Genomic DNA, 27,656 nt, shown 5'->3' with positions numbered 1-27,656 from the left:
CCCGGTTATGAACAACGTGCCTTTACGGGCGTTATCGGGATAGTATTAAGCTTTCAGACAACTAAGACAACTGCAGGTTACGGTGCTTTCGACCTTTTACCTTAGGAAGGAGGTTCCGAGATGGCAGCTCTCGGGAAATCCTCGTTATTTTGCAGGTGTCTGATCTCATCAAAAGTGATCAGGGGTTCCAAACAATTATCACAGGTAAGTTATACCTTAAACCACTACGCTAATACATAAGTTACTGTAGAATACTTCCATTACCCAAATAGATATACCGGTGCGTGTCACAAATCAGAACGCGTGGCCGACAGGTGGTCCTGTAGGGTACCGGCGGGGATATTGTTTACATATGTACATAAATTTAGGATGGACATGTCGGTATTGTATCTATAGATAAGAAAACAATTTAAAGGAAATGGCAGACTTTAAATATCTCATAGGTCGATTCGAAAATATACTGGGTAAAGTTTGATTTATTTGAAATACCAAATTTACACCAGGATATTTTTATTTCTAATGTGCATGTCTGTTATATAACGCTCTGTTGGTTTGATAATGCTGGCACTATGATATCATATTTGCAGTCTCACATATATATATATATATATATACTCAAATTGGTGTAAACTCCGAATTTTTCATAAAAATAGCAAAAGCATATGTGGCGGGTGTCACGTGTTTTTGCTCTATTCGACAGTGATAAAAAACAGCTGTATTTTAGCACGTGCATTGATTCGACAAATTGACTTTCTGAACATACTTAAATATTACGTTTAAACATTTAAAAAGTTGTTGAAATAAGCGATTTTAAATTTTCTAATGAAAATTCACAAAGTCGCTGTTTTATCCTCTGAAGTTCGGAACTATATTTTCGCGAGCAATTATTTTGGCGTCCGTCATTAGGCAATTAACACAGATTGAACAACAAAACTGTTTCAGTTTCAATACTCTGATTTTCAATCAATGTTGCAGGATAAATAGAATTCATGATCAGTGTCTTAGAATATTAACTGCGTTTTGGCGAGAGTGAAGAAGGACAAGCCAGTGAGCCTATGGAGAGCAACTTTGTTTTTGGTCCCAGTTCATGTTTTCTTTATGTATATACAGTTGTACATATAGTAGTATATACATTTGTATATGTATGTACAAATTCACCATTACTCATCCTCTGTATTACATTTCTCTGCAGGATACCGCCATCAGACATGGACTCGTGGGCATGGTTGGAAGGTATATACACACCCTAATTACTTGTCTGTTTCTATGTTTATATAAGGAAACATTTAAGCTTGATATTACGATAATTACTACAACCAGTGCTATCTAAATAGTGGCGATGTTGGACAGCAACGTCGCAAATCATTTAAGTTAAATTCTCTTGAAATGAAGTGGAGTAGTAAAATTCTACACCATTAACCTGCGACAAGGACAAACCACAAAAATTCAGATATAGAAAATAGCCCTGTCTTTCCAACACAGATGTTTGGGAAATCGTTGTAGAAAAGACTCACGGGTGAACAGCACCCTTTAATACAAATTTACAGTACAGCAAGACAACTAACTTAACGGATTCTACAGCTGTATCTTCCTTATGTGTCTCATCGGTGATGCCAAGTAAAAAACGGTTTAGGAAGAGGATAAGATCTGAAGTGTATTGTTCCCTGGTACAATATTGTTTAGAAAGAAGATAAGATCTCAGGTGTATTGGTCCCTGGTACAATATTGTTTAGAAAGAGGATAAGATCCCTTGAGAAATGTTCAGTGGTATAATAATGCCTAATGCTTGCTACCTACCGTGTCCTATACCTTTGCTGTATACTACTGTATCTTAACTGTTATATGTTAACTACATACATCTTGTCTCCTACTGTCTTTCAGAAAGCAAACTTTTACAAACAAACACGGCAACAGTTTAAACGACTTAAGATCAATTCCAGATGTCCTTCAGCAAATTCGGCCTAACAAAGCTAATCTTTCTAGACCGTTTTTCAAGACCAGACATCAATATCTGTCAGATTAGTTGTCTGATATTTTGGTCCTTGTATGTAAACACTGTTATATAGTGAAATACAAAGTACATCTATATACATTATATGTAAAGTCTATTATATAGTGATATACAGAGTACATCTATATACATTGAAGTTGTGGAGAACATATTTCCAACACAGAAACAAATTATTAAACCGTCGTTGGTAACATCGAAACATTGTCTAATTACATTCAATGATACAATCAAATAACGCGGCTAAAATAAAACTGATTATTCATTTTTGAAAAAAAATTTTCCTTTCTAATTATTTTGATTTAGATCTCAGTATATTTTCCTGTTTCTTACAATAATTACATTTTGTTGATAACCAAACTAACTCTACCTACACATCATCCAATTTATCAAAACACAAAATAAAAGAAAATGCCAAAATGTCAATAAAACTAAGACAAAAAACATCGAGAAAATGCCAACATGGCAACACAATCATAATACAAACTCAAATGCCATAAAAGACCAGGTGTTCCGGAAGAGTAAACGTCTTCTGCTTCCAAGTAAGTAATGTCTCAATCGAGAACAAGGAATACAACGGAACCAACATCCACACTAACCAATATTAAATACATCCAGCATCATGTCCAGCAAAATATGAACAAAGTGAGATTTACTCGTGGTGTTGCGGAAAGGTAAGCGTCTGCTTCATCGACGACACCTGCCATGAGAATCTTTGTCAGTCCAAGTAAGTAATGGCACCTCCTCCAATAAGAAAAATGTATTTATCAATGGAATCAACAGGCAAACTTTCCTTAATAAGACCAGACTCTTTGGGAATACCGGTTAATAATAATACGGACCTTCCTCGCTTGTTTTAGATTGATAAACATCACAAAATCCGTATAAACGCACTTCTTTGCTGTCGCGTGTAATTGTTCAAACAAACCTACATGCGAGTTTTTTTTTTCTACCATCCGTTGTACCGTTGGAGCTAGGGTGACACCGTAAAATCCATATGTGGAGTAAACGGGATGGGAATTTTAAAAGAACTCCAGAAATACATTTTGATTCATCTGGAACATCCGTTATTTCATCGATAAGGGCATTTTCAAAACTGTATAATAACCTACTCTAATCTAAAGCAGAAAGGAATGTTTTCTTTCCAAAACAACAATTATATGATTATCTCATTAAGGCGTGTGTTAGGGAACTACGTCTAAAGTGAACATACACTGCGAATGAAACGTTTGATGAATTAGACGGTAAGATCTGCCGAGACATGTTTGACACACCAAAGCGTATTGACTGTCCTACTCTGTTGGCGGACTTCTTATTTTTAATATGCGTGTGTGTATGATTCAGTTTAGTTCATTTTTTGGCAATGCTGTATCTCACTTCTGATTTTATTTTAAGATGCCATTCACTTGTTGGTCTTTTGTAGAATCTGTACATCAAAACCCTCGCTAAATCACTCTAATGCATTAATTATATCGTTAATGTCCTTTTCATTGAACGACAAATGTATTGATCAGGTCCCCTGGATTTACCCTCCACAATTCTAAAGTAAGGCCACAACAGACAAGGTTTGATCGTTTTCTCAGTACACTGTGATCTTATCACTTTAATATCGTATCGTTAATATATTTCTGGATTATATTGTTTACATGTCACAGTTAATTCGATATTCAAAGCCCATGTCCAGCTATCACGATATCCGTGATAGGGGCCGACACCTGACTGGGGGAAAACAAGTCGGGCTTTCGAGAGATATGTGTAAATGAGAAAGTTTCGTCAACGCTGTCGCGATCTGTTGGGATACTTTCCTATTTCCCGTCTTAGATGTTTTTACGTCATTTTTTTTATACACAAACTGATTTCGTCCTTGTAAACGTGCTTTCAATTTCAAAATGTGATATTTCTTAGACTGGGCCAGACTTTTGAAAGCCAGTATTATCTCTTCATTTTCCAGAGCACATTATCTCAATCTCCTTTACACGTGTCTTTGTTCATTATTTTGTTGGCGTTTCATCAATAATGGTATAGAATTTCGACTTCGTCAGCCTATTTTTAATTATCGATAAACGGAACAGTTGAGTAGAATATTTACTTATTTATTAATTTATATGTTTACTTTTTTTTTCTAAATTACAGAACACCACTGATCCGGTTGAATAAGCTCAGTGACGAAACAGGTAATATACTTAGTTTAAAAATGTAACTTGTCTATAATTTTACGATCTCGGATTTCCTGTTTAAACATGTACGTACTTATCAAAGTTTCCTATCACACACAATAATTTATCGCTTCAAACTACTTGAAACGTACATTGTAATACATGTTACTGATTTGAAAGGTTGCGAGATCCTGGCCAAAGCAGAGTTCTGTAACGGTGGAGGCTCCGTGAAAGACAGGGCAGCATTGTTCCTCATTAAGGATGCTGAAGAAAAAGGTGACGTCTCTTTCAGTATTTCTAGTAATTATCAAGTCTATCCATCAGTATTTTAAATTGTAAATGACACAAAGTTACCTTTCAACATTTCATATCTAGGTCTATTAAAACCGGGAGGCACGGTGGTAGAAGGAACAGCCGGAAATACTGGGATCGGACTAGCACACATTTGTCTTGCTCTCGGTTACAAATGTGTCATTTACATGCCAAATAACCAATCACAGGTGAGATCAGCCACAAGTGATTATCCAGTCACAGGTGAGAATAGCGATAAATGATTACCCAATCACAGATGTGTGTGTATTTGTTGGTGTTATGGACGGTTGTAGTGTATGGTGATGTGTGTGTATTTGTTGTTGTTATGGACGGTTGTAGTGTATGGTGATGTGTGTGTATTTGTTGTTGTTATGGACGGTTGTAGTGTATGGTGATGTGTGTGTATTTGTTGTTGTTGTTATGGACGGTTGTAGTGTATGGTGATGTGTGTGTATTTGTTGTTGTTATGGACGGTTGTAGTGTATGGTGATGTGTGTGTATTTGTTGTTGTTATGGACGGTTGTAGTGTATGGTGATGTGTGTGTATTTGTTGTTGTTATGTATTTGTTGTTGGTGTTATGGACGGTTGTACGTGTGTGTAGTGTATGTAGTGATGTGTGTGTATTTGTTGTTGTGTGTGTATGGACGGTTGTAGTGTATGGTGATGTGTGTGTATTTGTTGTTGTTGTTATGGACGGTTGTAGTGTATGGTGATGTGTGTGTATTTGTTGTTGGTGTTATGGACGGTTGTAGTGTATGGTGATGTGTGTGTATTTGTTGTTATGGACGGTTGTAGTGTATGGTGATGTGTGTGTATTTGTTGTTGTTATGGACTGTATGGTGATGTGTGTGTATTTGTTGTTGTTATGGACGGTTGTAGTGTATGGTGATGTGTGTGTATTTGTTGTTATGGACGGTTGTAGTGTATGGTGATGTGTGTGTATTTGTTGTTGTGGACGGTTGTAGTGTATGGTGATGTGTGTGTATTTGTTGTTGTGTTATGGACGGTTGTAGTGTATGGTGATGTGTGTGTATTTGTGTATGGTGATGTGTGTGTATTTGTTGTTGTTTATGGACGGTTGTAGTGTATGGTGTGTGTGTATGTGTGTGTATTTGTTGTTGTATGGTGATGTGTGTGTATTTGTTGTTTTTGTTTTGGACGGTTGTAGTGTATGGTGATGTGTGTGTATTTGTTGTTGTTGTTATGGACGGTTGTAGTGTATGGTGATGTGTGTGTATTTGTTGTTGTTATGGACGGTTGTAGTGTATGGTGATGTGTGTGTATTTGTTGTTGGTGTTATGGACGGTTGTAGTGTATGGTGATGTGTGTGTATTTGTTGTTGTTATGGACGGTTGTAGTGTATGTATTTGTATGTGTGTGTGTGTATTTGTTGTTGTGTTATGGACGGTTGTAGTGTATGGTGATGTGTGTGTATTTGTTTTTGTTGTTATGGACGGTTGTAGTGTATGGTGATGTGTGTGTATTTGTTGTTGTTATGGACGGTTGTAGTGTATGGTGATGTGTGTGTATTTGTTGTTATGGACGGTTGTAGTGTATGGTGATGTGTGTGTATTTGTTGTTGGTGTTATGGACGGTTGTAGTGTATGGTGATGTGTGTGTATTTGTTGTTGTTATGGACGGTAGTAGAGTATGTAGATTAGTGTGTAAGTTGTTGTGTATGGACGGTTGTAGTGTATGGTGATGTGTGTGTATTTGTTGTTGGTGTTATGGACGGTTGTAGTGTATGTTGATGTGTGTGTATTTGTTGTTGTTCTGGTCGGTTGTTGTGTATGGTGATGTGTGTGTTTTTGTTGTTGGTGTTATGGACGGTTGTAGTGTATGGTGATGTGTGTGTATTTGTTGTTTTTGTTTTGGACGGTTGTAGTGTATGGTGATGTGTGTGTATTTGTTGTTGGTGTTATGGACGGTTGTAGTGTATGGTGATGTGTGTGTATTTGTTGGTGTTATGGACGGTTGTAGTGTATGGTGATGTGTGTGTATTTGTTGTTGTTGTTATGGACGGTTGTAGTGTATGGTGATGTGTGTGTATTTGTTGTTGTTGTTATGGACGGTTGTAGTGTATGGTGATGTGTGTGTATTTGTTGTTGTTGTTATGGACGGTTGTAGTGTATGTTGATGTGTGTGTATTTGTTGTGTATTTGTTGTTATGGACGGTTGTAGTGTATGGTGATGTGTGTGTATTTGTTGTTGGTGTTATGGACGGTTGTAGTGTATGGTGATGTGTGTGTATTTGTTGTTATGGACGGTTGTAGTGTATGGTGATGTGTGTGTATTTGTTGTTGGTGTTATGGACGGTTGTAGTGTATGGTGATGTGTGTGTATTTGTTGTTGTTGTTATGGACGGTTGTAGTGTATGGTGATGTGTGTGTATTTGTTGTTGGTGTTATGGACGGTTGTAGTGTATGGTGATGTGTGTGTATTTGTTGTTGTTGTTATGGACGGTTGTAGTGTATGGTGATGTGTGTGTATTTGTTGTTGTTGTTATGGACGGTTGTAGTGTATGGTGATGTGTGTGTATTTGTTGTTGTTATGGACGGTTGTAGTGTATGGTGATGTGTGTGTATTTGTTGTTATGGACGGTTGTGGTGTATGGTGATGTGTGTGTATTTGTTGTTGTTATGGACGGTTGTAGTGTATGGTGATGTGTGTGTATTTGTTGTTGTTATGGACGGTGTGTGTGTATGTATGTGTGTGTGTATGTGTGTGTATTTGTTGTGTGTGTATTTGTTATGGACGGTTGTAGTGTATGGTGATGTGTGTGTATTTGTTGTTGGTGTTATGGACGGTTGTGGTGTATGGTGATGTGTGTGTATTTGTTGTTGGTGTTATAGACGGTTGTGGTGTACGGTGATGTGTGTGTATTTGTTGTTGTTATGGACGGTTGTAGTGTATGGTGATGTGTGTGTATTTGTTGGTGTTATGGACGGTTGTAGTGTATGGTGATGTGTGTGTATTTGTTGTTGTTGTTATGGACGGTTGTAGTGTATGGTGATGTGTGTGTATTTGTTGTTGTTGTTATGGACGGTTGTAGTGTATGGTGATGTGTGTGTATTTGTTGTTGGTGTTATGGACGGTTGTAGTGTATGGTGATGTGTGTGTATTTGTTGTTGGTGTTATGGACGGTTGTAGTGTATGGTGATGTGTGTGTATTTGTTGTTATGGACGGTTGTAGTGTATGGTGATGTGTGTGTATTTGTTGTTATGGACGGTTGTAGTGTATGGTGATGTGTGTGTATTTGTTGTTGTTGTTATGGACGGTTGTAGTGTATGGTGATGTGTGTGTATTTGTTGTTGGTGTTATGGACGGTTGGGAAGACGTCCCGCCAAGCATGTTTCCATACCATTATAATCCACCATGAAATTTGTGGGTTATTATATATCGTTGTTTAAAGGTCGTTCACATTTATGTAACATTAACAAATAATCTGATCAAACAGAAACAGCATATACAGAAAATCTAGCTGAATTCCTTTAAATGATAAATGAAGACATTTATTAAAACGAAGGTCGTCATTACGTACAACTGGTTTTCTTGGCCAGTTTTAATAATCTCCGGTGTCATATTTCATTCATCTTACTGAACCAATCCTAATCTTGTCATTGGAAAGGATTTGACCCGTGGATAGATAGTTATATTAAGGACCTCGGTGACATATAGTATTTATTGTTATACTGATCACTCAGAGGGATGCATGCCATGGGTTCCTCTTTGTTCATCTAACCAGTCATTGGTAATCTGTTTGTGTTATTTAAACAAAAATTGCTTATAATCAGGATATAACTTGACTGGATGTGGACATTACGTTTATTCTAGAATTTTTTATCGTAACGTTACAAGTCTAAAGACCCTTTTTGAAACTGTTGAGATTTATAAAATTGTGTGATATCTGAATGATGTTAGCCTATATTTCAGACTATGACTACCATTTTAATAATTCGTGATGATATAACCATTTCAGATTTTTAGCATTTGTCTTTCACCTTGTAGTTAGCTTGATGTTATTTCCATTTTGGATTACAATGTGCTTCACCGGTTGATGGTCCTAATGATCTTTCATGTGTTTACGGGCCGTAACGATTGCAATAATAATAATAGTAATACTATTATCATTAGGCCGATAGATATGCACAAAGTCTCAGTAACGCCGTATGGACTAACCAGTTTGACAACACAGCCAATAAAAGGGCCCATATAGAGACTACTGGACCAGAGATATGGCAACAGACGGGTAAGTTGTAGCGACGTGACGTTTACCATGGTGAGATCTGACAACAGACGGGTAAGTTGTAGCGACGTGACGTTTACCATGGTGAGATCTGACAACAGACGGGTAAGTTGTAGCGACGTGACGTTTACCATGTTGAGATCTGACAACAGACGGGTAAGTTTTAGCGACGTGACATTTACCATGGTGAGATCTGACAACAGACGGGTAAGTTGTACTGACGTGACATTTACCATGGTGAGATCTGACAACAGACGGGTAAGTTGTACTGACGTGACATTTACCATGGTGAGATCTGACAACAGACGGGTAAGTTGTACTGACGTGACATTTACCATGGTGAGATCTGACAACAGACGGGTAAGTTGTACTGACGTGACATTTACCATGGTGAGATCTGACAACAGACGGGTAAGTTGTACTGACGTGACATTTACCATGTTGAGATATGGCAACAGACGGGTAAGTTGTAGCGACGTGACGTTTACCATGGTGAGATCTGACAACAGACGGGTAAGTTGTAGCGACGTGACGTTTACCATGGTGAGATCTGACAACAGACGGGTAAGTTGTAGCGACGTGACGTTTACCATGTTGAGATCTGACAACAGACGGGTAAGTTTTAGCGACGTGACATTTACCATGGTGAGATCTGACAACAGACGGGTAAGTTGTACTGACGTGACGTTTACCATGTTGAGATCTGACAACAGACGGGTAAGTTTTAGCGACGTGACGTTTACCATGGTGAGATCTGACAACAGACGGGTAAGTTGTAGCGACGTGACATTTACCATTGTGAGATCTGACAACAGACGGGTAAGTTGTAATGACGTGACATTTACCATGGTGAGATCTGACAACAGACGGGTAAGTTGTAGCGACGTGACGTTTACCATGTTGAGATCTGACAACAGACGGGTAAGTTGTACTGACGTGACGTTTACCATGGTGAGATCTGACAACAGACGGATAAGTTGTAGCGACGTGACGTTTACCATTGTGAGATCTGACAACAGACGGGTAAGTTGTAATGACGTGACATTTACCATGGTGAGATCTGACAACAGACGGGTAAGTTGTAGCGACGTGACGTTTACCATGGTGAGATATGACAACAAACGGGTAAGTTGTAGCGACGTGACGTTTACCATGGTGAGATCTGACAACAGACGGGTAAGTTGTAGCGACGTGACGTTTAACATCTGAAAACAGACGGGTAAGTTGTACTGACGTGACATTTACCATGGTGAGATCTGACAACAGACGGGTAAGTTGTACTGACGTGACGTTTACCACGGTGAGATCTGACAACAGACGGGTAAGTTGTAATGACGTGTTGTTTACCTTGGTAACAATTTAATTGATTTTTCTAAATTTTGGACTCGTTGTTGACAACTTTGATGTCGCAAAATGGGAAAGAAATATAAAGTAAAAACGGTCATCTGACAACAATATAATAGCAAACGGTTTATGAAATGTACCGCATCATTGGTACCGAACCAAAGGTACCGCATCAAACCTTATTGTATATTATAGTAAGAGGTGCGAGTTCTAGTATTGTCCTTTTACGCCATCACTTTTCTTATGAACATGTTAGCTGAATCCGGATTTCAATTACATTTACAGCCTACTCAAACCTTGGCTGGCATTGTGCTATTGGGAACTCGATGTATTCACAAAGATATTTTAGTAAAATAAACATGTAAATAAGCTATGTTCTTTTCTTAGCAAGACTTATCGAAAGGGACTTCAGACTATTGTCCTGATTGATAAGTACTTATACCAGGGACTTATACTAGACATATTCTGTATAGTTTCTATATACTTTTGATTTAACATTCGATACTTTACAAACAGATGGAAAGGTGAACGCTGTAGTATTCGGTACTGGAACTGGTGGTACGCTTGCAGGTAAGTAGGCATAAATGAGTACACACATACCCATACTCATCTAGATTTGAACACGGCCGGATTGATATCTAATGATGTTAAATCGACTGAATTACAAATGTCTTTTTCTATTAATTGTCGATAATTTACGCTATGTATATCTTTATATATAGAGTGTACTTTGTTATATAGATAAGAGGTTGATCAATGGTTTACTGTGAAATAGATTTATATACATAAAAACAAGAACAAAAAAACAAGGGAGATAACTACGACAACACAATAACAGCGTGTATATCAAACTCATGATCATATATGTACAGTGTAAATGATACAGATACATGACATACGAGTTCCAATGATTCATAGTGATACAGACGTGTGTTGTTTGGCTTATCACTAGGTGTAAAACTTAGTGTAGGAATGGAAATTGTGTGTATAATTGGAAATTTGCCCGCGGATATTTTCGTTACAAGAAGAACAGTATCCCCCGTAGAAATGAAAAGAAGACTGTGTATATCTCTGTTCATAGTATAGTGGACTTCTTAGAATATAGTGAGTCACATTTTATTATCAAAGGAATAAACACATGCCAGTCCATTTATAAGTTGATTTAGGTGTAAGCCACACACACACACACACACACACACACACACACAAAATTCAGATCCTTACAGGAGTTTATATGTTGACAGTGAGCGACGAGGTAAGGATTGATGTAAGTCTGTAATGGGTACATCATATACTAAGCTCAAATACCATTCTCAGTACTTGTCAGTTTAACTGAAAGTGAAATTGAATTATAAGGTATTTGTGACCTGTTTTGGTAAATTGTTCCGTCTCACATGGAAATAATGACAGATCAGCTATGAAAGGCAACTGGATATACACTAGACTGTGGTAAAACCTTACTACTACAATTCTGTACAAATCAAGCTAGGGATTCTGTAACGATCCCCAGTTTACTTAGACAGTCTCCCTGTAAATCTTTTACCCTGGTCTCAGTGAACGTATTATAGAACCATGACAATGTGTCGGCATTTTGTTGGTTGTTTCCTACGAAATATGCCATATGGTAGTCCACAGTGGAACTCTATTTGTACCGTCGTTTACTTTGTGAAGAAAGTTAAATGTTCTAGACGAGCCATCAATCGAACGATGCTGATATGGATTCTTCCTACTTTTAGGAACAAGTGAGGAAGGTTTGTAATCATTCATTCATGAATTTCTAAATTTCTATAAACTGAAATTACATGTCGTCATAGAGAATTGGTAAGTAAGGGTACAGTATCTATTCCTTTATAATAATAAACTTTATTTATTTTACAACAATTGCGAAGCAAGTTTTTCCAACTTATATTAATCACTCTTGTTGGCTCTGATGGAAGCGCGCGAAGGGTCTTAGTGTGGGAGGAAACCGGAGTACCCAGGGAAAACCCACGTGGTCGGGCAGGTGACCTCATACCTTTTCACATCCCTATAAGAAAATAAGAAATATTCCATTACCTGTTGATATCCAACTTAAACTATTTGATTCACTTGTGTCACCTATTCTATTATATGCATGTGAAATATGGGGATTCGAGAATGTAACTAGCGTTGAAAAAATACATCTACAATTTTGTAAAAGAATTCTTAAATTAAGAAGTAATACCCCAAATTATATGCTATATGGGGAACTTGGTCGTCATCCACTAGAAATTAATATTAAGACTCGAATGGTGACTTTTTGGCATAGAATTATTACAGATGAGAATAAATTATCATGTATACTCTATAATTCAATGAACAAACTTCAGTCACAAGATCAAATCGGTTTCAAATGGTTGAAGTCCATAAAGTCAATACTAGATAACACTGGATACAGCAGTGTATGGAATAACCAACATATATATACTGTTGATAGAATCTTTTTGAAGTCTAAAGTTAAACAAAGATTAATTGATCAGTTTATTCAGAAGTGGTACCATGACACTGATATTTCTTCACGTGGAGAAACTTACTCAATCTTTAAAAGCCAATGGGAATTAGAGACTTATTTAATTAAACTAAACCCAGAAGATAGAAAAAACATTGTGTAGATTTAGAACATCTAATTGTAAGTTACCATTTCATTTCAGTAATAATTACCATAACTTTAGTATGCAAATACAGTACCTACACCCATCTTTGTATCCCAACAACAAAAGATTCAAAAGAAAAACAATCCCGCCCTCCCTACGATCCATGAGCCATCACGGCAGGAACGCAGAGTGATCTCCCTTCCTCTTACCTTTATGGCTGCCGACGAGTGCGGGGGTGTCTGAGCTAAGTGCTTTTCTTACTCCTTCTCTTCGTACTGCCATTGTCGTTTGAGTATATTGTTACTCTATTAGTAGTCTATAAACCCATCTCCCAACTTATATTGTGAAATTAAGTATTGTCATTTGTTTATTTTGACCGTATTTCCGGCCGTTTTTTCCTCCACGTATTCGAGTGCGTGACTACTTGTCTCGTTGCTCGGATTTGCGTGAAGTTGGAATTTGTTTTCTTGCTGCTTTGTCGGCCGTGTTGTACGGCCGTTTTATTTATGCAGTGCAATCTTGCTGCGTACGGTAGGCTTTGTGCTCTCGGTCGTAGTTTTTTGATTGTTCGAGAACTTCGTTTCCGGCCGTGGTTTTCCTCCGTGTGTTCGAGTGCGTGACTACTTGTCTCGTCACTCGGATTTTCGTGAAGTTGAAATTGTTTTCTTGCTGCTTTGTCGGCCGTTTTGTACGACCGTTTTCTTTTTTTGCAGTACAATCTTGCTGCGTACGGTAGGTTTTATGATCTCGTTCGTAGTTTTTTGATTGTTAGAAAACTTTTTATCCTTGTTTTCATTGTTACAATTTTTTATTGTTTCGATGCTGGATAAAGGTGCCGGGTTTACGTCGGGGGTCAGCGCATGGATGTTCCTATTTCTATAGATAATGGGAACCCCATGATACCTGTCCCATTTGCCGACATTACAGCCAGACCTCACTATGTGAACTTTGTTTGCACATGGAGTCTGCTGCTTAGGCTCCCATGCCTTTCCAGCTAACTTTCCGCCGGAAGAGGGATTCGTCCTCTTCTTCCGGTAAGGGAAGTAAGCTTTTTAAGACCTCCCTCCTGAAGTTCTGAACCAGAGCGTTCCTGCTGGGGGTGCTCTCGTTCCACCGAGCTCCGCCCTTCAGCAGGGGGTGGCTCCCCCTGTCCAGGTGCGTCCTGGAGTAGGGGTGGGGGGGGCAGCCCGACCCTGACTCGGCGCAGTCAAGGGTCGAATTGGCCGGTAGCTCTCGATAGGCGGCGGTGTTACCGTCGGAAAGGGACTTCCGGTCGAGGTCTCTGATTCCTTCAGGGATCTCGGCACGCCAGGTGGCGTCGTTGGTGGGGGCCGCTTTGACTCCGGAACTGTGCCTTCGGGTATAGGTTCAGGGGCCACAGACTTTTTGTCAGGATTGTCTGTGGCTACGGGGATTAGTGACACTTGAGTTCACTAATCCTGGTGTCAGCGCGGGGTCTGTTTTCCCACCCTCACAGGCTTCTGGCTCTGGGACTTCCGTCCCAATCCAGATTTCCCAGTGCAGGGTTTCCCAGGGGGTTTTCCTCCAAGGGTTTGGGGCTTCAGGCCAGGAGTCCGGTTTCCGGTCTCCCTTTCACCCGGGCTCAGGGAGTAGGGGTGCCTGCGGGCACTTATTCCTGGGTCGCCCAGGCCAACCTGCGGATGGTTTTGGGTACCAACAGTTACTCAGCAGTTACGGGCTTAGCCCGTACATGTCTGGGTTTCCACCTGGTGGGAGTGGCGGTTCATCCTGGTCCTTTGGACAGGATGTCCAGCCCCAGACTCAGGCAGGCCATCTTGGCCAGTTCTGGGGTCACTCCCGGCCCGCTGGACCGTTCCCATTCCCTCAGGGGTTTGGGTTTTTACCCCATGGGTCTTCACTCGTGGAACCCATAGGGGTTGGTCTCTCCTCTAGGAGATGTTATAGCAGTGCGGAATCCCCCCAATGTTCTGCTACTTCGGGGGCCTTGTTGGCCAGTCCTATAAAGGTTTGCCAGACCTTAAGGACTTCCGCCTCCAGCGCGGACCCGTCGGTCTCCTGTTCCCAGGGGTCGGCTTCGGGTCTCCGACCCAAGCCTACAGCTACAGCTGTTGGTCGCGCTGCGTCCAAATGCCATAAAGAGGAGTTCCCCTCTGCGGAGATGGCTCCTCTGGTGGCCCCTGTTCCTCCCAAGGGGACTTCGGTCTCTATTGAGGAGGAGATGGACATCGAGGGTGCGGGCTCGGCAGAGGAAGACGATGTCATTCATCTTTCTCCTGGGCCAAGAGGGTTCACAAGGGGAAGATGGCCCTGAGACTGCTGAAGCCGAGGCTCAGCATGTGCTTTCTGGGATGCGGGTCCTCCGGGCCAACATCTCCCGGATTCTCAGGGCGGAGGTTTGCCCACCGCCTCAGCATCGTCGGCGCCTGAATCCACCATCCTTCTGGGTTCCCTGGTGGCTCCTCGGGCTTCCGTTCGCTCAGATCGGTCTCTGCCAGAAGGCAATATCATGTCTTCGGTTCTGGCCACGGCCCGGGCTCCGGTTTTAGAGAAGGACTCCTTCTCTACCCGTGCTCCCGGGTTTGTCGGTCTGCAGCTCAGTGTTGGTGAATTGTCGGAGGCTTCAGCTTCCGACTATGCCACACATGATGGGCATCTGGCCTCTCAACCAGCACAGCTGGAGTTGAGACAGCTGGCTGCCTGGCCCGGCAAATCAATGGACCAGGTGGTGCTCGATCCCAAAGAGCACCACAGGATGGAGAGAATGTTGCACCTCTCCATCCAAGTTCTGTCATACATAGACTTCCTGACAGTTTGTCTCTACAGGGTATCCGATTTGCCTGAGTGTCGGTTATCCGAGACAGAACAGCCGACATACAGGACACGGCAGCCTTGCAGGTTCTCTGCTCGTCAATGCCGTGTTGGCTAGGCAGTTTTCAGTTCTGAAATTCCGCCCAGTCCAGTAACCCTACCGTTTCCGCTTGTTGAATGCCCCCTTCTAGGGCTCTACCCTGTTCAGGGGAGCTCTTCCTTGGGTTCAGAAGGATATGAAGGAGGACTCGGTCGCCTCAGCACTTCTGGTGAAGAGGTTTCAGGCTGAGAAGGCCAGTGCCTCGCAGGGGTCAGTGCCTCCTAAGAAGAAGGCGAAGTCTTCGGCTGCTCAGTTTTCTGCACAGCCCAAGTCCCAACCTCACTTCAACGGCAACAAGGGGAAGGGTAGGAAGGGTAAGAAACCTCCTGGGGGCAAGAAGAAGGGTTCCTGACTATTTCTGCTTCTTGGCTGCGAAAGGCGAAGGGTATGGCCGGGTGGACGGTGGTTCTCCATTCCCGGGCTCATGTCCTTCTCCTGCAGGCTCAGGCTCCGGGTGGGCAGATGATTCTCTGGTCTGGCAGGGGCTCGATCTGCCCCATCCGGAACTCCCTGTGGGCGGACGTCTCTCTGCTTTCCTTTCCTAGTGGCAGGATATTACAGAGGACGCTTGGGCTTTTGTCGGTGGTCAGGGAGGGTCTAGGTATTCCCCTTCTTCAGGATTCGTCCCTCGCCTCCTGGCCGTTTTTGTTTCTTTCCTCCTCCCCGGGATTCAGAAAGGGCACGGGTGCTCCAGGAGGAAGTAGGGACCATGCTGCCAAGGCAGAGATGCCCTTGGGGCTCACGACAGCTCCTTTGGTGTTCACCAAGTTGCTACTGGTGTTTCCTTCACTCCTGCAGAATAGACGTCCACATCTATTTCGACGACTCCCTCATGCCTCTTTTGGTGTGGGAATCGTTAGTGAAGGACACTCGTCTGGTCCTGAAACTCTTGCTCAGAGTCGGCTTCATTCCTTCCAGAGAGAAGTGAGAGGTTCCTTCATATTAGGACTTCTTCTTCCTGGGGAACCATTTTGACATGGTTCGGGGCTTAGCCCTTCCACCTCTGGAGAAGTTTGAGAAGGTCAGGGCTCTGGCTCTGACTTTCATCACTTGGTCGCTTGTCCAGGTACATTGGTTCCTCAGTTTTCTGGGGTATCTCAACTCCTTGGCATATGTGGTCCCCCTAGGGAGGATTCACATCGGACCTCTCCAGATGTTCCTCCTGTCTGACTGGGTTCCGTCATCCAGGAGGCCTGGATCCCGCTTACCCAGTCGGTCAGGGAGTTCTCTTGCTGGTGGACCATTCAGGAGAACGTTTTCCACGGGGTACCTCTGACCAAGCCTATCCCCTCTATGATCCTGTTCATGGACGCGTTCATGACAGGAATGTGAGCTTACCTCGATGGCCAATGCCGCTTGGGGGAGTGGTCTGGCGAACAACTCTCGGAGCACATCAGTGTACTCGAGATGAGACTGTTCATTTGGCTCTGCAGTCCTTTAGGGGTATCCTGCAGTCCAAAGTGTGGCTACCGACAACAGTTGTCGCGTATCTGGAGAGACAGGGGCCACCAGGTCTCATGTCCTGTGTGCCCTCTCCATCCACATCCATCTTCTCTGCCAGGACATGCAGTTGACCATAGCGGTCAAGCATCTTTCTGGCAGGCTGAGTGTGTCGGTGGCCACTCTCCAGGCGCCACCAGCCGGTGTTGACGGAATGGCAGCTGTGTCCCTTGATTTTCAAGGGGAATTGTCAGGCGTGGGACAGACCTATTATAGACCTGTTTGCCACTTCCCTGAACAACCAGCTGCTAACCTTCGTCTCCCCGGTCCCAGACCGTAAGGCGTGGGCTGTGGACGCCCTTTCTCTGGAATAGGAAGGGACGTATGCATATGCATTCCCTCCCTTCAACCTGGTGGGCAGGGTTCTACAGAAGTTCTGGGAGCATCACTGCTCCTTACTTCTGAGAGCCCCTCTGTGGCCGAGGCAAGCTTGGTTTCAGGAGCTCTTGTCGTTTCTGGTGGAGGAGCCCTTGGCTCTCCCCACCAGACCGAATCTCCTTCGCCAGCCTTGGCCCAGAACGACACACTCTTGACCAGAGATCCTCCACCTTCACGCGCTGAGGCTATCTCTGGAAGCCACGCCAAGGCAGGCTTTTCTCAAGAGGTGTCAGATTGCATTGAGCAATCAATCAGGGCTTCCTCTTCTGCCGTCTACCAGTCACGTTGGATGATCTTCTGTGATTGGTGTGTCGGCAAGGAAGCTTATTCATTCGAAGCCTCTGCATTTGATTGCGGAATTCCTAATCTCTCTGTTTAGGTACCGCTATCTGCCACCTGGCACTATTGCTGGCTATCGTACAGCTATTGCCAGAGTTCTTGCTTGTTATGGCAGGAAGGAGATCGGTTAGTCCTCCTCTCTTTCTGCCCTAATTAGAGGCTTTGCTATGAATAGAGTTGTTTTTAGCGAAGAATCAGGTTCCGGGGTTCTCGCACGATCCCATCAGGATCCTGGCTGTGACTAGCTCGGAGGAGCGAGATAGGTTGCTTTGTCCTTGTCGGGCTCTTAGGTTTTATCTTGATCTCTCGATCCCGGTTTCCAGGTGGGTTTGCCAGGTGATTTAGTATGCTTACGAGCATTTTGATGATCTGGCTCGGGCGAGAGCGAAAGCGCGGTCTCACGAGGTCAGGGCCCTTGCTTCATCCTGGGCCCTTCTCTCAATGAGTCCTCCTTTCAGGAGGTCATGTCTGCAGTATTCTGGCAGGGCAGGGATACCTTAACAGATTTTTATCTGTGATCCCTAGCTTCCCACTCAGAAGGCCTGTATTCATTGGGACCTTTGGTGGTGGCATAGTCAGTGGCTGGGCCTCCTCGTTAGCCCCGGGCCATGTCTTTCCGTACGGCGGCATGTGGGTACACCTGCTCTTTCACAGAGAGGTCCCTTCCTTCACTTTAGCACTCTGTTCTCCCTCCCTACTACTTTGGTTGTGCTGAAGGGGCTGCCTGGCTTCTAGTCACCACTACGGTAAGACGAATTCGCATACTAAAGTTATGGTAATTATTACTGAAATGAAATTGAGGTTTTTTAATGTAAAACCAATTTTCATGATGTAATACTTACCATAACTTTATGGAGTCCCACCCTATCCTCCCCTCTTCCTTATCTGCCTGGCTGCCCCTCTGTGGGGTTTACGCCATAAAGGTTATTAGAGGAAGGGAGATCACTCTGCGTTCCTGCCGTGATGGCTCATGGATCGTAGGGAGGGCGGGATTGTTTTTCTTTTGAATCTTTTGTTGTTGGGATACAAAGATGGGTGTAGGTACTGTATTTGCATACTAAAGTTATGGTAAGTATTACATCATGAAAATTGGTTTTACATTAAAAAACCTCAAATCGAAACTGGTAGATGGACAGGTGTACCTCGCCAGGAAAGAATTTGTTTATTATGTAATTTAAATATTGGCGATGAGCATCATTACCTTTATCAATGTGAAAACGACTATATTAAAGAAATACGTCAAAAATACTTACCTAAATACTATTACCAACAACCAAGTGTTTTGAAAATGAAAGGAATGTTCACTATTTGTAATGCCCCTTTACTTCGGAAAGTAACAAAATTTATACAAAAACTAGAAAAAATACTTAGTAATTTCTGAATTAATTGTATGTATCTAAAATTATATGTAAGTATGTATGGGCATGTATGTACACGTATGATTGTATGTATGTATGTATGTATGTATGTATGTATGTATGTATGTATGTACGTATGTATATACATTGTATGTAGGTATATGTTATGTATGTGCGTGTGTATGTATGTATGCACGCAGCATTACATGTATGCTGGTATGTATGCACATTTCACTATGTATAATGTATCTGATTATTTGCAGACAATATGTAACAATGTATCTGATTGTATCTTATGATTGACCTCCTGTTACACATTTATGGTGTGTCTGGAGTGATAAATAAAACTTGTAAACTTGTAAACATTCCGGGAATCGAACCCCGGACGGTTAGGTGAAAGCGAGTGCGTTACCACTGCGCCACACGACAACCCCTATATAGCCTTTAGTATAAAGGACATCGGACAATGTCCCCAGACAAGACCAAGTTAAAACCTACATTATTTTTAACACGATATATTACAGGCGATACAAACACCGTCAACTCTATGAAATTTTCTTCGCTTAAAAATGATATATGACAATCCCTTGAAAAATGATGTGGTCGTCCGTAAGCGTGAAGCAGTTTGTTTTTCTCATACACAGCACGTTATGAACGTAAACAACTCCAATCCTACTTTAATAAGTGACGTCATCTTGATTATTTCTCACGTTTCTAATTCCTTACTAAAAAATTAATGACAAAAAACTAAAATAAAAACGTACAGGTAAGGACCATTGATGTGATCACTGAGCGCGAGATGAAAGCTTATGTAACAGTGGAATTACGATGCCTGGGAGGGACGGTGATTGATGGACGAGCGCATCACGTGCATGTATCTATGTGGATTTGACAGCTATGAACTACTGGTATTAATACACATTTAAACACCTGTCTGTGTGCTTTCAGTACATTGTGGTATTACATGTTTATCAACCTTCGATTTAATATTAAGATATGCAAATTAGGTAATTTGTTTGAAATGATTAGAGTTTTAGAATATGATCATGAATAACATCTTATTTCCGTATGGTTGTGTGACCACATTTGTCAGACATCCTAGGTGGCACTGAACCTGCATTGTTTGTCTGTACAGGTGTTGGTACCTACCTCAAGGAAAAGAATCCCGGTATACAGGTGTTCCTGGCCGACCCTCAGGTAACATACTATTGATGAGATCGATGAGTCATTGCTTGTTTAAACATGTACGTCGGTGATATATGAAGCATTACCACCCTTTCATCGTACAATACAGAGATTTATGATAGTTTTAACTGACATGGTTTATTGTGCTCAAATTAATTTTAGTTAATATGCTATGAACACGTGCGTTTGGTGCATACGTCTTCAAATAGATCTTAACAATACGATGGCTGTGTGATGTAAAAATCGCTAAAACTGACTCATTCTAATATATACATAGACAAACACTGAATCAAATTTAAACACTTTGAAGTCTGTATAAAAATATAGTCAATATACGGAAAAGGTTTTTTTTATATTTCAAACATTTAATTGATATGAATATCAAAAGAATGAGACAGCAGAATGAATCTCCGAGCACGAGTTATCTTTTTATATCTCTTTCGTTTCTCGAACTGACATTACGATTTTTCGAGAATATTTTCTGGTGCCAAAGTGTGATACAACATCAGTTAAATAAGGTAGAATTGTGATATAATGAAGAAATCACGTGCTGGTGAACCGTTATCGTGCCGGATATATATACTACGTTAGAAAAATAAACCAGGTTTACGATGACAGGCAGATAGCGTGCTTTAGATATATACCATGTTAGAAAAATAAACCAGGTTTATGATGACGGACATATATCGTGACGGATATATATACCAAGTTAGAAAAATAAACCAGGTTTATAATGACGGGCAGATAGCGTGCTTTAGATATATACCATGTTAGAAAAATAAACCAGGTTTATGATGACGGACAGATATCGTGCCGGATATACCATGTTAGAAAAATAAACCAGGTTTATGATGACGGGCAGATAGCGTGCTTTAGATATATACCATGTTGGAAAAATAAACCGGGTTTATGATGACAGGCAGATAGCGTGCTTTAAATATATACCATGTTAGAAAAATAAACCAGGTTTATGATGATGGGCAGATAGCGTGCTGTAGATATATACCATGCTAGAAAAATAAACCAGATTTTTGATGATTGTGAAATAAGACACTTGTGATAGGATATGTCATCTCACTGCATTAGATGTATATCAAATTACAGTAATATCGAAATTGTTGGCTATCATTGTTTTCAAGGGAAGTGTCCTGTGCAGCTATATTAAACATGGAACACTAGAGAGGTCAGAGGGAAGTTCCATAGCAGAGGGCATAGGTCAAGGTCGAGTGACCAACAATCTAAAGGACGCACCCATTGATGACGCAATGACGATACTGGACACTGATGCAGTTGCCATGGTAACCGTTTCTAAGTAGTGCAGTAAATTATGTATATAGATAATACATTTATGTGAATTTTAAATCGTTCTATATGAGTGAAACATCAAGATTACGATGTAAAGTCAGTTAACAACAAAGACGGTCTATAACAAGTTAAATAATTATATACACAAAAAGAAAAATAAAGCGTTGTTCCCGAGTAAAACGGAATACAATCTGTAAATGTGCTGTGATTCTGATTTTCAGACATTTCGGCTGCTTCACGAAGAGGGTCTGTTCGTGGGGGCTTCGACAGGGCTAAACGTGTCCGCAGCACAACAGGTAGCCAGACGCATGGGACCTGGCAACACTATTGTCACATGTCTATGTGATACCGGTCAGGTAGGTTTACTATGTGATTACTGGTGACCTAAACTATGGTTACTTGTCCACGAGAAATGTAGACACTTTGGTCACATGACATTGAGATTTGTGCAAGTAGACACACTTTAATCACGTGTCTACGTGATATTATCAGTAGGTATACATTGGTCTCGTACTTGGGCTCGTGTGTGATTAGATTTAGATATATTTTTGTCACGTGCCTATGTGATTAGACAGGTAGATAAACTTTGTCACGTGTCTAGGTGATTAGACAGGTAGATAAACTTTGTCACGTGTCTATGCGATTAGACAGGTAGATAAACTTTGTCGCTTACCTATGTGATTAGACAGGTGGATAAACTTTGTCACGTGTCTAGGTGATTAGACAGGTAGATAAACTTTGTCACGTGTCTATGTGATTAGACAGGTAGAAAAACATTGTCACGTGCCTATGTGATTAGACAGGTAGATAAACTTTGTCACGTGTCTAGGTGATTAGACAGGTAGATAAACTTTGTCACGTGTCTATGCGATTAGACAGGTAGATAAACTTTGTCGCTTACCTATGTGATTAGACAGGTGGATAAACTTTGTCACGTGTCTAGGTGATTAGACAGGTAGATAAACTTTGTCACGTGTCTATGTGATTAGACAGGTAGAAAAACATTGTCACGTGTCTATGTGATTAGACGGATGGATAAACTTTGTCACGTGCCTATGTGATTGGACAGGTAGATAAACTTTGTTACGTGTCTATGTGATTAGACAGTTAGATAAACTTTGTCACGTGTCTAAGCGATTAGACAGGTAGATAAACTTTGTCACGTGTCTATGTGATTAGACAGGTAGATAAACTTTGTCACGTGTCTATGTGATGCGCACTTACATTTAGTTTCATATCATTTTAAATCAACACATTGATTTACCGTATGATGCTTTGTAAACGATTTCACAGACCCTGTTATACTGTTATACTGAAATCAAATTAAAAATGTCGATGTTCATCGAACATACCATTCACAATTTAAAATGAACGACATGTCTTACTCTTCTGCGCCAGTTTCTTACTGACTTGAATAAGTATGAGGACTGCCATGTGTCAAATAAATTTCATATTTATAGACAGAAACATTACAGCTCTCGAATTCTAATATTATCATGTCCCGCGTGATTCGATATTCCGGATCTTGTTCCAGTATCACGGTCTATGAGATAGGTGTCGAAACAGTTTTACAAAGTCGTGTATCGGAGGATGCAGGTTGACTAAGAATATTGGAACTATCGAGGTTTAGGTTTGGAACAATCGAGGTTTTCGAATTGAGGTTTAGGTTTGGATTAATCGAGGTTTTGGTTTGGAGCAATCGAGGTTTTGGTTTCGAACAATCGAGGTTTTGGTTTCGAACCATCGAGGTTTTGGTTTGGAACAATCGAGGTTTTGGTTTGGAACAATCGAGGTTTTGGTTTGGAACAATCGATGTTTTGGTTTCGAACCATCGAGGTTTTGGTTTGGAACAATCGAGGTTTTGGTTTGGAACAATCGATGTTTTGGTTTCGAACCATCGATGTTTTGGTTTCGAACAATCGATGTTTTGGTTTCGAACAGTGCCATTTGGTTGTGCGATATCGAGTGCGATCTGTTCATCACAATTTTACATGCAGGTCGTTCCATTGTTGTATAAAAGAAATATTATAACGAGAAAAGGTCACGACCTGTGCTGCCTTTAAAGCAAAAGGTCACCCACTCTTCAGGAACAAATGTTCTTATACTACAACTAAACGTACAAGGATATATTCTCATCAAACTGCGTTATAGGCGTGAAGATTCCATTGTATGAATTTCCCATGTCTGGATAGCTACATTCTAGTATCACAATCCATTGGTTTTTTACATATCAAAGTCTATTTGATATTCAAGGCTTGTTCCCAATATCGACAACTGACAGTAAACTCACAACATAGGGGCCCAAGATATGCTGGTCGATTATCATTATGGGAAAGGTTTACGTTGTCAAAATGTTGAATATTGCGAGTATGTTTTTTAACCATTTCATTTTGGAACGTGGTATAACTTCCTTCGATTGGCTAAGATTTGCATGGCGGGTATCTTTGAGGAAGCAGAGGACGCTTACTCTTCCAGAGCACACGGTCTTATTTTCTCTTTATACTTGTTATAGATTTTCTGAGAACATTTTTTCTTTGTTAATGTTTTCCCTTAATTTGATCGAATTTGAGTTTGATTTTGTTAAAACGTCGTAATTGTGTTAACTACGAATAGAAAATTTTGGATCCAATAACTTTACACAATGCCATATTGATACCGCGTGCTGTTTTTCAAAATTTATCATTACAATATGAATAATGCCGTTACCGCCTTTGTACCATGTTTTTTTCAGCGATACTACGGGAAACTGTTTAGTAGAAAAGTTCTTGCCGAAAGAGGTAAATATGCCAATAGTTTTGAGCCCCATACATTCTAGATATCTCTGTCCATGTGAAGCGATCTGCATGTATTTACATATTTTGAAGACTACTTTAAATGATTTACGGATTACTTTGGTTTATAGTTATCGTAAGCAATTAATTAAACATAACTTATTAAAGTTAAATTAGTGGGGTTTGTATCCCATTAACTACACTTTCACATGCACATTTATTATCAGATAATGAAAGATCGATATACGATATGTAAATTAATTTCCAAGGATCAAAAGTAATCACCTACCGTATATAATCACGTCAATCATTTGTAAAAACAACCATTTGATGTGACTTGCAGATTAAAACACGTGTTTCTTTGAACAGGTCTATTAGACTGCATCCCTGAGGCATATCAACGATCACTTCATTAAACCAGCACGACCATGAACGGTCCTGTAATTAGACAATCATGGACATCCCTGTAATTAGACAATCACGGACAGCCCTGTAATTAGACAATCATGAACATCCCTGTAATAAGACAATCATGGACATCCCTGTAATTAGACAATCACGGACAGCCCTGTAATTAGACAATCACGGACAGCCCTGTAATTAGACAATCATGGACATCCCTGTAATTAAACAATCATGGACATCCCTGTAATTAGACAATCATGAACAGCCCTGTAATTAGACAATCATGAACAGCCCTGTAATTAGACAATCACGGACGGCCCTGTAATTAGACAATCATGAACAGCCCTGTTATTAGACAATCATGGACATCCCTGTAATTAGACAATCACGGACAGCCCTGTAATTAGACAATCATGAACATCCCTGTAATAAGACAATCATGGACATCCCTGTAATTAGACAATCACGGACAGCCCTGTAATTAGACAATCACGGACAGCCCTGTAATTAGACAATCACGGACGGCCCTGTAATTAGACAATCATGAACAGCCCTGTTATTAGACAATTATGGACAGCCCTGTAATTAGACAATTATGGACAGCCCTGTAATTAGACAATTATGGACAGCCCTGTAATAAGACAATCATGAACATCCCTGTAATTAGACAATCATGAACGGTCCTGTAATTAGACAATCATGAACATCCCTGTAATTAGACAATTATGGACAGCCCTGTAATTAGACAATCATGAACATCCCTGTAATTAGACAATCATGGACCTCCCTGTAATAAGACAATCATGGACATCCCTGTAATTAGACAATCATGAACGGTCCTGTAATTAGGCAATCATGGACCTCCCTGTAATTAGGCAATCATGGACAGCCCTGTAATTAGACAATCATGAACATCCCTGTAATAAGACAATCATGGACATCCCTGTAATTAGACAATCATGAACGGTCCTGTAATTAGACAATCATGAACATCCCTGTAATTAGACAATCACGGACAGCCCTGTAATTAGACAATCATGAACATCCCTGTAATTAGACAATCATGGACCTCCCTGTAATAAGACAATCATGGACATCCCTGTAATAAGACAATCATGAACATCCCTGTAATTAGACAATCACGGACAGCCCTGTAATTAGACAATCACGGACAGCCCTGTAATTAGACAATCATGGACAGCCCTGTAATAAGACAATCATGAACATCCCTGTAATTAGACAATCACGGACAGCCCTGTAATTAGACAATCACGGACATCCCTGTAATTAGACAATCACGGACAGCCCTGTAATTAGACAATCATGGACAGCCCTGTAATTAGACAATCATGAACGGTCCTGTAATTAAACAATCACGGACATCCCTGTAATTAGACAATCACGGACAGCCCTGTAATTAGACAATCATGAACATCCCTGTAATTAGACAATCACGGACAGCCCTGTAATTAGACAATCATGAACGGTCCTGTAATTAAACAATCACGGACATCCCTGTAATTAGACAATCACGGACAGCCCTGTAATTAGACAATCATGAACATCCCTGTAATTAGACAATCACGGACAGCCCTGTAATTAGACAATCATGAACATCCCTGTAATTAGACAATCATGAACATCCCTGTAATTAGACAATCACGGACAGCCCTGTAATTAGACAATCATGAACGGTCCTGTAATTAAACAATCACGGACATCCCTGTAATTAGACAATCACGGACAGCCCTGTAATTAGACAATCATGAACATCCCTGTAATTAGACAATCACGGACAGCCCTGTAATTAGACAATCATGAACGGTCCTGTAATTAAACAATCACGGACATCCCTGTAATTAGACAATCACGGACAGCCCTGTAATTAGACAATCATGGACGGCCCTGTAATTAGACAATCATGAACAGCCCTGTAATTAGACAATCATGAACATCCCTGTAATAAGACAATCATGGACATCCCTGTAATAAGACAATCATGGACAGACCTGTAATTAGACAATCATGTACATCCCTGTAATTAGACAATCATGGACGGCCCTGTAATTAGACAATCATGAACAGCCCTCTAATTAGACAATCATGGACATCCCTGTAATTAGACAATCATGTACATCCCTGTAATTAAACAATCATGAACAGCCCTGTAATTAGACAATCATGAACAGCCCTGTAATTAGACAATTATGGACAGCCCTGTAATTAGACAATCATGAACATCCTTGTAATTAGACAATCATGAACATCCCTGTAATTAGACAATCATGGACATCCCTGTAATTAAACAATCATGGACAGCCCTGTAATTAAATAATCACGGACAGCCCTGTTATTAAACAATCATGGACAGCCTAGTAATAAAGCAATCACGGACAGCCCTGTAATTAGACAATCATGAACGGTCCTGTAATTAGACAATCATGGACAGCCCTGTAATTAGACAATCATGAACATCCCTGTAATTAGACAATCATGAACAGCCCTGTAATTAAACAATCATGGACGGCCCTGTAATTAGACAATCATGGACAGCCCTGTAATTAGACAATCATGGACAGCCCTGTAATTAGACAATCATGAACGGTCCTGTAATTAAACAATCACGGACAGCCCTGTAATTAGACAATCATGGACATCCCTGTAATTAGACAATCATGGACAGCCCTGTAATTAGACAATCATGGACATCCCTGTAATTAGACAATCATGAACATCCCTGTAATTAGACAATCATGGACAGCCCTGTAATTAGACAATCATGGACGGCCCTGTAATTAAACAATCACGGACAGCGCTGTAATTAGACAATCATGAACATCCCTGC

At 40.8% G+C, this 27,656-nt stretch overlaps 1 protein-coding gene across 1 annotated transcript; it reads left to right on the top strand.

The window, feature by feature from the left end:
* Nucleotides 1-120: 120 nt before the first annotated feature.
* Nucleotides 121-24,822, top strand: LOC132550494 (uncharacterized). Its single transcript, XM_060214564.1, has 12 exons — nt 121-204; nt 1,193-1,233; nt 4,142-4,182; nt 4,345-4,440; nt 4,540-4,664; nt 8,613-8,727; nt 10,585-10,638; nt 20,281-20,342; nt 21,470-21,628; nt 21,857-21,991; nt 24,367-24,412; nt 24,776-24,822. Exons 1-12 carry the CDS (start codon nt 121-123, stop codon nt 24,820-24,822), a joined length of 1,005 nt encoding a protein of 334 aa, XP_060070547.1.
* The last annotated feature ends 2,834 nt before the right edge of the window (nt 24,823-27,656 follow it).

This window comes from Ylistrum balloti, unplaced genomic scaffold, assembly GCF_031769215.1.
Source record: "Ylistrum balloti isolate Yb309-2 unplaced genomic scaffold, AGI_CSIRO_Ybal_v1 Utg370126, whole genome shotgun sequence".
NCBI classification, from domain to species: Eukaryota; Metazoa; Mollusca; class Bivalvia; order Pectinida; family Pectinidae; genus Ylistrum; species Ylistrum balloti.
The sequence above is the reverse complement of the archived record's forward strand: the minus strand, read 5'-3'. Positions and strand labels throughout refer to the sequence as shown.

Bases quoted from the DNA above. Each gene is read 5' to 3' on its own strand.
- LOC132550494 (XM_060214564.1), top strand. From the start codon at position 121: ATGGCAGCTCTCGGGAAATCCTCGTTATTTTGCAGGTGTCTGATCTCA. The intron at 8,728-10,584 runs GTAAGTTGTAGC...CTTTACAAACAG, and splicing joins AGAGATATGGCAACAGACGG to ATGGAAAGGTGAACGCTGTA. The intron at 10,639-20,280 runs GTAAGTAGGCAT...TTGTCTGTACAG, and splicing joins AACTGGTGGTACGCTTGCAG to GTGTTGGTACCTACCTCAAG.